The following is a 12,164-nucleotide window of genomic DNA, read 5'->3' as shown; positions in this document are numbered from 1 at the left end:
TGAAAACAGCCACCTCCCCTTCCCTAACATTTAAACAATCTCTCTCTCTCCCCCCTCCCCCCCCCCCCCCCCCCCAATTACCCACCTGGCCCTTCCCACTGCCCCACCTGACCCCTCCCATTGACCACCTGACCCCTTGTATTACTCACCTAATGCCTTGTACTTTTTTTAAATTTAAAGTTCCCAAATCATATTTTTCCAATTAAGGGGCAATTTAGCCTGGCCAATCCAGCTACCGTGCACATGTTTGGGTTGTGGGGGTGAGACCCACACAGACACGGGGAGAATGTGCAAACTCCACACGGACAGTGACCCAGAGCCGGGATTGATCCCGGGTCCTCGCGCCGTGAGGCAGCCCTTGTACTGCCCGCTACACATCTCGCACTGACCACTTGACCCGTCGCACCGATTTCCCAACGCCCATCCCTCCCTCCAGACAACGAACCGTCCCCCAACCACTGACACCACCCCACTCCCCCACCACCCTCCCAACACCATCCTCTGGCCCTCGAGAACGTGCTGCCTCTTTCACGCATGGCATGGCAGCAGTGATTGGCACTGCTGCCCCTCAGTGCCAGGGACCCAAGTTCAGTTCCGACCTCAGGTGGAGTTTGCACATTCTCCCCATGCTTGTCCGGGTGCTCTGCTTTCCTCCCACAGTCCAAAGATGTGCAAGTTAGGTAGATTGACGATGCTAAATTACCCTTGGTTTCCAAAGCTGTTTAGGTTAAATGGAGTTATGGGGATAGGGCGGAGGGTGGGCCGAGGTAGAGTGCTCTTTCAGAGGGACCGTGCAGACTTGATGGGCCAAATGGGGCCCATTTAGAGGCCCCATTTAGAATACTGTGAGCAATTTTGGGCCCCACACCTCAGGAAGGACATACTGGCACTGGAGCGGGTCCAGCGGAGATTCACACGGATGATCCCAGGAATGGTAGGCCTAACATACGATGAACGTCTGAGGATCGTGGGATTATATTCATTGGAGTTTAGGAGGTTGAGGGGAGATCTAATAGAAACTTACAAGATAATGAATGGCTTGGATAGGATGGACGTAGGGAAGTTGTTTCCATTAGCAGGGGAGACTAGGACGTGGGGGCACAGCCTTAGAATAAAAGGGAGTCACTTTAGAACAGAGATGAGGAGAAATTTCTTCAGCCAGAGAGTGGTAGGTCTGTGGAATTCATTGCCACAGAGGGCGGTGGAGGCCGGGACATTGAGTGTCTTAAGACAGAAATTGATAAATTCTTGATTTCTCGAGGAATTAAGGGCTATGGGGAGAGAGCGGGTAAATGGAGTTGAAATCAACCATGATTGAATGGTGGAGTGGACTCGATGGGCCGAATGGCCTTACTTCCGCTCCTATGTCTTATGGTCTTATGGTCTTCTGCACTGTGGCGATTCTATGAATCAATGGTATTCCTGGCAACGATAAATTGGCTCACTTTCCTCATTTGTTCTATTTGAATTCTGCACAAGTCCGTGCATCAGCTGCCAAAATAAACAAACCTCCAACACTGCTTTCTCAAAAGTAAACTGCTCCAACTACATAAATCTTTGCAGTCTTTAAACAAAAACCATGCAATGATTAATTTAGCTGCACGATGGGGCAATCTAGATCTACAGGTTCCCTGACTTACCAACACAATGTCGGAACTGGGAAAACCTCGGGGAGCACAACAGGGGCTGGTTTAGCACAGTGGGCTAAACAGCTGGCTTGTAATGCTGAACAAGGCAGGCCAGCAGCGTGGGTTCAATTCCCGTACCAGCCTCCCCGAACAGGTGCCGGAATGTGGCGACTAGGGGCTTTTCACAGTAACTTCGTTGAAGCCTACTTGTGACAATAAGCGATTATTATTATTATTGCCAAAACAAATTGACACTTGGGTTTGGTTTAAATCTCTCCAAATTCGCAAAGTAACAGAATTAGGTGCCAGGCAAAGGTTTAATTTCCCCTCGAGTGTTCATGGAGTTGAAGGCAGAGTGAGCTTGGGAAAAGCCCAGGACACGGAGTACCCATCCTGCTTCCTGACCACTTTTCAGCTTGACCCCTGCAGCCTACCATCCTGTAGTAACTTGGAAGCTTTGCGTCAAACCTGGTCTTAACGCTTGCTCCTGTGAACTTCACTTGACTTTCCCAATGCTTAAGGTGCAGCTTGTAGGTGTGGTGAACAGGCTTCAGGCCTTCATTGAGCCACCTTGAACTGGGGAGTGACAGGAGGTGCAGGTAGGGGAAAAAAAAAGAGCACATCCTGGAATCGACCTGTCGAGTTCAGAAGGCCAAGGGACGGTTTGATCACCGATTATCAGAAGGATTCGACAGGGTAGCCACAGAGAGACTATTTCCGTCGGTGGGAGAATAAAGAGGCTGGTTTAGCACACTGGGCTAAATCGCTGGCTTTTAAAACAGACCGAGGCAGGCCAGCAGCACGGTTCAATTCCCTTACAAGCCTCCCCGAACAGGCGGCAGAATGTGGCGACTAGGGGCTTTTCACAGTAACTTCATTGAAGCCGACTCGTGACAATAAGCGATTTTCATTTCATTTTTCATAAAGAGCGGCAGGATCTGATCTTAAAATTCAAAATTACAAACAGAATATTCCGGAAATACTCAGTCAACGTTGGCGGCGACAGAAATGGAGTGAACATTTCAGGTCGACGCAGAGAATCTGCCACACTTGCTGGTTTTAATTTCAAATTTCCAGTAGGCGCATATTTTGCATCTACCTCAAAATAAGGACTTGACCAATCAGGACGGGGAGGACACAACGCGCGGTGGAAATGTGGAGGCCTCCTCTCCAAAATGGTCAAGAACCGGAGTTTAAGGTCGAGAAAAAGTGAGAGGTGATACACTTTGGAAGGTGTAATGTGACAAGGAAGTATTCAATGAACGGCCTGACACTGGGAAGTTCTGAGCAACAAAGGGACCGTGGCGTGTTTGTCCATAGATCTCTGAAGGCGGAAGGGCAGGTTAATAGGGTGGTGAAAAAGGCATATGGGACACTTACTTTTATAAATTGTGGTGTAGATTACAAAAGCAGGGAGGTCATTTTGGAGTTATTTAGAACTTTGGTGAGGCCACAGTTGGAGTAGTGTGTGCAGTTCTGGTCACCACATTATAGGAAGGATGTGATTGGACTGGAGGGGGTGCAGAGGGGGATTCACCAGAACGTTGCCTGGGATGGAACATTTCAGTTATGAAGAGAGGTTGGATAGGCTTGGGTTGTTTTCTCTGGAATAGAGAAGGCTGAGAGGCGACCTGATCGAGGTGTACAGGATTAAAAGGGGCATAGACAGGGTGGATAGGGAGCAGCTGTTCCACATGTTGAAGGGTCAATTATGAGGGGGACACAAGTTCAACGTGAGGGGCAGGAAGTTTAGGGGGGATTTGAGGAAAATGTTTTTACCCAGAGAGTGGTGACGGTCTGGAATGCACGGCCTGGGAGGGTGGTAGAGGCGAGTTGCCTCACATCCTGTAAAAAGTACCTGGATGAGCACTTGGCACATCATAACATTCAAGGCTATGGGCCAAGTGCTGGCCAATGGGATTAGGTGGGCAGGTCAGGTGTCTTTCATGCATCGGTGCAGACTCGATGGGCCGAAGGGCCTCTTCGGCACGGTGTGATTCTGAAACGCTGGTTGGACCCCACTTACAGTCACTGTCATCAGTTCCTGGCACCGCACCTTAGGAAGGATATTTTGCCCAGTGTTTGCGTGGGTTTTGCCCCCACAACCCAAAGATGTGCAGGGTAGGTGGATTGGCCACACCTAATTGCCCCTTAATTGGAAAAGTGAATTGGGTACTCTAAAATTTATTAAAAAAGGAAGGATTTTTGGCCTCGGAGGGAGTGCAACATAGGTTTACAAAAATGATGGATTTCAGGGATGTTAAGAGGAGATATTACTCAATTAGACCTCTTCACTAGAATTTAGAATGTTAAGGAGTGATCTGACTGAAGATACAAGATGATCAGAGGATTAGATAGGGTGGACATTGAGAGTGATGTCCAGCACGAGGGGACATAGCTTTAACCTGAGGGGAAATAGATATAGGACAGATGTCAGAGGTAGGTTCTTTACTCAGAGAGTAGTAAGGGCGTGGAATGCCCTGCCTGCAACAGTAGTGGACTCGCCAACACTAAACGCATTCAAATGGTCAATGGATAGACATATGGACGATAAGGGAATAGTGTAGATGGGCCTTAGAGTGGTTTCACAGGACGGTGCAGCATCGAGGGCCGAAGGGCCTGTACTGCGCTGTAATGTTCTATTCAGCGGAAGCGTGCTGGGCCCATAACCCAGAGGTCGATGGATCGTAACCATTCTCTGCTAGTTGTTTAATTCTTTGAGGAGGTAACTAAGTGTGTAGATGAATGGAGAGCAGTTGATGTCATATATATGGATTTTAGCAAGGTGTTTGATAAGGTTCCCCATGGTCAGTGTATGAAGAAAGTAAGGAGGTGTGGGATGGGGGAAATTTGGCCAATTGGATAAGTAACTGGCTATCACATTGAAGACAGAGGATGGAGGTGGATGGAAAATTTTCAGACTGGAGACCAGTTACCAGCGGTGGACCACAGGGATCAGTGCTGGGTCCTCTGCTATTTGTGATTTTTATCAATGACTTGGAGGAGGGGGCTGAAGGGTGGGTCAGTAAATTTGCTGATGACACCAAGATTGGTGGAGTAGTGGATGAGGTGGAGGGCTGTTGTAGGCTGCAAAGAGACATTGATAGGATGCAGAGCTGGGCCGAAAAATGGCAGATGGAGTTTAACCCTGATAAGTGCGAGGTGATTCATTTTGGTAGAAAAAATTTGAATGCGGATTACAGGGTCAATGGCAGGGATCTGAGGAATGTGGAGGAACAGAGAGATTTTGGGGTTCATGTCCACAGATCTCTGAAGGTTGCCACTCAAGTGGATAGAGCCGTGAAGAAGGCTTATAGTGTGTTAGCATATATAGAATTTACAGTGTAGAAGGAGGCCACTCAGCCCATCGAGTCTGCCCGGCTCGTGGAAAGAGCACCCGACCCAAGGTTCACACCTCCACCCTATCCCCATAATCCAGTAACCCCACCCAACACTAAGGGCAATTTTGGACACTAAGGGGCAATTTATCATGGCCAATCCACCTAACCTGCACATCTTTGGACTGTGGGAGGAAACCGGAGCACCCGGAGGAAACCCACGCACACAGGGGGAGGATGTGCAGACTCCGCACAGACAGTGACCTCCCGCCTTCTCTTCTTACGAGCATGGGGTAAACTCGTTTTTGCGGCAGTCCAGCAGGTTTCAAGGTTTATTTCTGAGCACCAGCCCATTAATTTCCAGATTTATTGAATTCACTTTCAACGTTGGCCTTGGGCTTTAAGCTGGTACTCTCTGGCTTGTCTGTCTTAAATCCCTGCTGTGTCCAGTAAGATCAGGGAAATAAGTGATCTGCCTTTCTTCACCTGACAAGAGTGTCGTCTTTCATTTTGAAATGACTGATTTGATTTGATCGTGAGACTCCGTGAAGTCCAGGATCAGGAACAGCTGCACATCCTCAGGAACGTCACCAAGAACAGAAACTCCGAGTGTGCAGGAGTGAAAGCATGCTGCTCACCCAGGGAACGTTCCAAACCGAGGTCGACTGCACTCAACACAGCGCAGAAACACCGAGAGGTCATCAAATTAGATGCTCACTCATTCACACTTCATCATATGAACGGAAATGGCTTTAGGCTGACGCTACATTTTCTTCGTTACTGCTCATTCAGCAGTACAGGGAATGTTGAATTGAGCTGCCTTCTTGAACCGCAGCATCTCATGTAGAGGTTTGATATAATTCTGGCACAGACCATAGAACCATGGAATCCCTACAGCGCAGGAGGACATAGAACATAGAACAGTACAGCACAGAACAGGCCCTTCGGCCCTCGATGTTGTGCCGAGCCATGATCACCCTACTCAAACCCACGTATCCACCCTATACCCGTAACCCAACAACCCCCCCCTTAACCTTACTTTTTAGGACACTACGGGCAATTTAGCATGGCCAATCCACCTAACCCGCACATCTTTGGACTGTGGGAGGAAACCGGAGCACCCGGAGGAAACCCACGCACACAGGGGGAGGACGTGCAGACTCCACACAGACAGTGACCCAGCCGGGAATCGAACCTGGGACCCTGGAGCTGTGAAGCATTTATGCTAACCACCATGCTACCGTGCTGCCCGAGTCTGCATCGCCCCTCTGAAAGGGCACCCTGCCCAGGCCCACTGCTCCGCCTTATCCCCGTAACCCCATAACATGAAAATTCTTGGACCGCAAGGGGGAAATTGTATCATGGCCAAACTACCTAACCGGCACATCTTTGGACTGTGGGAGGAAACCCACGCAGACACAGGGAGAATGTGCAAACTCCATACTGACAGTCGCCCGAGGCCGGAATTGAATCCGGGTCCCTGGCGCTGTGAGGCAGCAGTGCTAAGCCGGCCACTGCTGCCGATCAAGACAAGGCAGAGTGAATGGCTTCCTTTAGCCCTTTAACCATCCTGCGATTCTGTGAGAACGGAGTTGCTCATTTCATCACTTCAGAGGGCAAAGGCACCTCTAGTAACTTTAACAGAATGAAACTTCTCAAGGCACTTCACAGGGGTATTGGAAACTAACGTTGGCCGCGAGGTAGGTTTCAAGGAGCATTTAAAAAGGACAAAAGTGAGGCACAGAGTGTGAACAGTCTCTAATCCGATTGGTGAAACCAAAACCAAAACAGTTTTTCTTTATCAAGATAGTTTATTGACTTGCTTATGTCTCATAACTCGCCTCCCTCGCAACCCAGTATTCCAGATGTCCCTTATTTATATATGAAGAAAAGTACAGCACAGGAACAGGCCCTTCGGCCCTCCAAGCCTGCACCGATCATGCTGCCCATTTAACCTAAAACCTTCTGCACATCCAGTGTCCGTATCCCTCTATTCCCATCCTATTCATGTATTTGTCAAGATGCCCCTTAAATGTCACTGTCGTCCCCTCTTCCACCACCTCCTCCGGCAGCGAGTTCCAGGCACCCACTACCCTCTGTGTAAAAAACTTGCCTCGTTCATCTACTCTAAACCCTGCCCCTCGCACCTTAAACCTATGCCCCCTAGTAATTGACCCCTCTACCCTGGGGAAAAGCCTCTGACTATCCACTCTGTCTATGCCCCTCATAATTTTGTAGATCTCTATCAGTTCGCCCCTCAACCTCCATCGTTCCAGTGAGAACAAACCGAGTTTATCCAACTTCTCCTCATAGCTAATGCCCTCCATACCAGGCAACATCCTGGTAAATCTCTTCTGCACCCTCTCTAAAGCCTCCACATCCTTCTGGTAGTGTGGCAACCAGAATTGTGCGCAATATTCCAAGTGTGCCCTAAGGTTCTATACAGCTGCAACATGACTTGCCAATTCTTATACTCAATGCCCCAGCCGATGAAGGCAAGCATGCCATATGCCTTCTTGACTACCTTCTCCACCTGTGTTGCCACTTTGAGTGACCTGTGTATCTATCCAGATCCCTTTGCCTGTCAATACTCTTCAGGGTTCTGCCATTTACCGTATAATTCCCACCTGTATGAGACATTCCAAAATACACTACCTCACATCTGCTCAAAATATGCAATTAAACAATTCCCCCGACCTGTGTATCCTGATAATATATAATATAGAACATTACAGCGCAGTACAGGCCCTTCGGCCCTCGATGTTGCGCCGACCGTGAAACCCCTCTAAAGCCCATCTACACTATTCCCTTATCATCCATATGCCTATCCAATGACCATTTGAATGCGTTTAGTGTTGGCGAGTCCACTACTGTTGCAGGCAGGTTATTCCACGCCCTTACTACTCTCTGAGTAAAGAACCTACCTCTGACATCTGTCCTGTATCTATCTCCCCTCAATTTAAAGCTATGTCCCCTCATGCTGGACATCACCATCTGAGTAAAAAGGCTCTCGATGTCCACCCTATCTAATCCTCTGATCATCTTGTATGCCTCAATTAAGTCACATCTTAACCTTCTTCTCTCTAACGAAAACAGTCTCAAGTCACTCAGCCTTTCCTCATAAGATCTTCCCTCCATACCAGGCAACATCCTGGCAAATCTCCTCTGTACCCTTTCCAATGCTTCCACATCCTTCCTATAATGCGGCGACCAGAATTGCACGCAATACTCCAAATGCGGCCGCACCAGAGTTTCAATCCCTCTACCAATAAAAGCTAACACCCTGTACACCTTCTTAACAACCCTCTCAACCTGGTTGGCAATTTCAGGGATCTATGTACACGGACACCGAGATCTCTCTGCTCATCCACACTACCAAGAATCTTACCATTAGCCTAGTACTCTGTCTTCCTGTTATTCTTTCCAAAATGAATCACCTCACACTTTTCTGCATTAAACTCCATTTGCCACCTGTCAGCCCAGCTCTGCAGCTCATCTACGTCCCTCTGTAACTTGTAACATCCTTCTGCACTGTCCACAACTCCACCGACTTTAGTGTCATCTGCAAATTTACTCACCCACCCTTCTACGCCCTCCTCCAGGTCCTCAAGGGCTGGTTTAGCTCTCTCGGCTAAATCGCTGGCTTTTAAAGGAGACCAAGCAGGCCAGCAGCACGGTTCGATTCCCGTACCAGCCTCCCCGGACAGGCGCCGGAATGTGGCGACTAGGGGCTTTTCACAGTAACTTCATCGAAGCCTACTCGTGACAATAAGCGATTTTCATTCATTTATAAAAATGACAAACAGCAGTGGCCCCAAAATAGATCCTTGTAGTACACCACGAGTAACTGGACTCCAGTCTGAACATTTCCCATCAACCACCACCCTTTGTCTACTTCCAGCGAGCCAATTTCTGATCCAAACTGCTAAATCACCCTGAATCCCATGCCTCCGTATTTTCTGCAATAGCCTACCATGGGGAACCTTATCAAACGCTTTACTGAAATCCATATACACCACATCACCTGCTTTACCCTCATCCACCTGTTTGGTCACCTTCTCGAAGAACTCAATGAGGTTTGTGAGGCACGACCTACCCTTCACAAAACCGTGTTGACTATCTCTAATCAAATTATTCCTTTCCAGATGATCATACATCCTATCTCTTATAAACCTTTCCAAGACTTTTCCCACAACAGAAGTAAGGCTCACTGGGCTATAGTTACCGGGGTTACCTCTACTCCCCCTGTTGAACAAGAGACAACATTTGCTATCCTCCAGTCTTCTGGCACTATTCCTGTAGACAAAGATGACTTAAAGATCAAAGCCAAAGGCTCAGCAATCTCCTCCCTAGCTTCCCAGAGAATCCTAGGATAAATCCCATCCAGCCCTGGGGACTTATCTATTTTCACACTTTCCAGAATTGCTAACACCTCCTCCTTATGAACCTCAAGCCCTTCTAGTCTAGTAGCCTGTATCTCAGTATTCTCCTCGGCAACATTGTCTTTTTCCTGTGTGAATACTGACGAAAAATATTCATTTAGCACCTCTCCTATCTCCTCAGACTCCACGCACAACTTCCCACTACTGCCCTTGACTGGCCCTACTCTTACCCTAGTCATTCTTTTATTCCTGACAAATCTATAGAAAGCTTTAGGGCTATCTTTGATCCTACCTGCCAAAGACTTCTCATGGCCCCTCCTAGCTCTCTCTTTAGGTCCTTCCTGGCTAACTTGTAACTTTCGAGCACCCTCACTGAACCTTCACGTCTCATCTTTACATAACCCTCCTTCTTCCTCTTGACAAGTGTTTCAACTACTTCAGTAAACCACGATTCCCTCGCTCGACCACTTCCTCCCTGCCTGACAGGTACATACTTATCAAGGACACGCAGTAGCTGTTCCTTGAACAAGCTCCACATTTCCATTGTGACCATCCCCTGCAGTTTCCCTCAACATCCGATGCATCCTAAGTCCTGCCTCATTGCATTGTAATTGCCTTTCCCCCAGATGTACTCTTGCCCTGCGGTATATACCTATCCCTTTCCATTGCTAAGGTAAACGTAATTGAATTGTGGTCACTATCACCAAAGTGCTCACCTACCTCCAAATCTAACACCTGTCCAGGTTCATTACCCAGTACCATAGAACCTAGAACAGTACAGCACAGAACAGGCCCTTCGGCCCACGATGTTGTGCCGAGCAATGATCACCCTACTCAAACTCACATATCCACCCTATACCCGTAACCCAACAACCCCCCCCCCCCCAACCTTACTTTTTAGGACACTACAGGCAATTTAGCATGGCCAATCCACCTAACCCGCACATTTTTGGTCTGTGGGAGGAAACCGGAGCACCCGGAGGAAACCCACGCACACACGGGGAGGACGTGCAGACTCCGCACAGACAGTGACCCAGCAGGGAACCGAACCTGGGACCCTGGAGCTGTGAAGCATTTATGCTAACCAACATGCTACCGTGCTGCCCAAATTCAATATGGCCTCGCCTCTCATTGGCCTGTGTCAGGAAACCCTCCTGCACACATTGGACAAAAACGGACCCATCTAAAGTACTCAAACTATAGCGTTTCCAGTCAATTTTTGGAAAGTTAAAGTCCCTCATAACAGCTACCCTGTTACTTTCGCTCCTATCCAGAATCATCTTTGCAATCCTTTCCTTTACATCTCTGGAACTTTTCGGAGGCCTATAGAAAACACCTAACAGGGTGACCTCTCCTTTCCTGTTTCTAACCTCAGCCCTAACTACCTCAGTAGACCAGTCCTCATCAAACGTCCTTTCTGCCACCGTAATACTGTCCTTGACTAACAATGCCACCCCTCCCCCTCTTTTACCACCTTCCCTGAGCTTACTGAAATATCTAAACCCCGGCACCTGCATTGGTGCACCTGGACATTCCTGTCCCTGCTCTATCCATATGTCCCAAATGGCCACAACATCGAAGTCTCAGGTACCAACCCATGCCGCAAGTTCACCCACCTTATTCCGGATGCTCCTGGCATTGAAGTAGACACACTTTAAACCACCTTCCTGCCTGACATACCATTCACAGAGAGGTTAAAGGAGAAAGTTCCCGAGTTTGAGGCCCTAGCCGTTGATAACATGGCCACCACTGGTGGAAATTAAAACGAGGGAGGCCAAAATGAGGAGGGCGCAAATATCTGAGAGGGTTGTGGGTCTGGATGAGGTTGCAGAGACAGGGAGGGACGAGGTCACAAAGGGATTTAAAATCAAGGATGATGATTTTAAAATCAAGACATTGCTCAGTGGGGATGGCATGCAGCACACTGGTTAGCACTGGGATTGCGGCACTGAGGACCCGGGTTCGAATCCCAGCCATGGGTCACTGTCCGTGTGGAGTTTGCACATTCTCCCCGTGTCTGTGAGGGTTTCACCCCCACAACCCAAAGATGTGCAGGTTTAGTGGATTGGCCACACTAAATTGCCCCTTAATTGGAAAAAAATAATTGCGTACTCTAAATTTATTAAAAAAGGACATCAGGAGCCAGAGTCGGTCAGTGGTCATTAGGGGAAAAAAGGACTTGATGGTTAGGATACGAGTTTCAGCTGATTTTAAGTTCAGAGGGTAGAATGTAGCAGAACAGTCGGGAATGTGTAGGGATTGACAAATCGGGGCACACAAGACTGAACCAAAAGTACATTGATTAGATTTTCACAGCAATAAAACTCGGCAAACCCCTTGGATCCACCAGGTTTCGCACTCGTTAAGGAAGTAGGGTTTTCAAATGGTCAGGAAAGGGTTAAGTACCTTGGCGGCTTCCACCATTCGTGCCGTGGAGTCAGCCAGAAGTTTGGCCGCGGCAAGCAGCTTCTTCGAGTTGTCGACGTCGCTCTCCGCCTCTGCGTCCGATCTCATGGCATTCACCAAATCCGACGTGGCCTGGGCCAGGACTCGAGCCTGTCGCACCATCTCCCCTGGGGGGGTCACAGATGGCAAGTCACTGTTATTCAACTTGGCCCAGCCAGGCAAACACACTGAGGTCACCAGTCCAAAATCACGTTAACCCGTTTGTTAACCACTGCCCCACGCACCCTCCCCCCCCCCCCCCCCCCCCCACACACTCTTGCCCCCCCGCCCCTCCTCCCGCACCCTCTCGCCCCCCCCTCCCCCCCCCACCCTCTCGTCCCCCCGTCCCACCTCCCGCACTCTCTCCCCCA

The 12,164-nt window shown here is 48.8% G+C and overlaps 1 protein-coding gene across 1 annotated transcript in view; it reads right to left on the bottom strand.

Annotated features, from left to right (window-relative positions):
- Nucleotides 1–12,164, bottom strand: part of LOC119956733 (talin-2) — a 369,765-nt gene that overhangs the window by 144,141 nt on the left and 213,460 nt on the right. Inside the window, exon 20 of the mRNA XM_038784070.1 lies at nucleotides 11,731–11,921. Coding sequence (XP_038639998.1) covers nucleotides 11,731–11,921 — 191 coding nt within the window. The remainder of the gene's footprint in view (nucleotides 1–11,730; nucleotides 11,922–12,164) is intronic.

Source organism: Scyliorhinus canicula, chromosome 24, assembly GCF_902713615.1.
Source record: "Scyliorhinus canicula chromosome 24, sScyCan1.1, whole genome shotgun sequence".
Taxonomy (NCBI): domain Eukaryota; kingdom Metazoa; phylum Chordata; class Chondrichthyes; order Carcharhiniformes; family Scyliorhinidae; genus Scyliorhinus; species Scyliorhinus canicula.
This window is presented reverse-complemented; position numbering and strand designations above follow the sequence as displayed.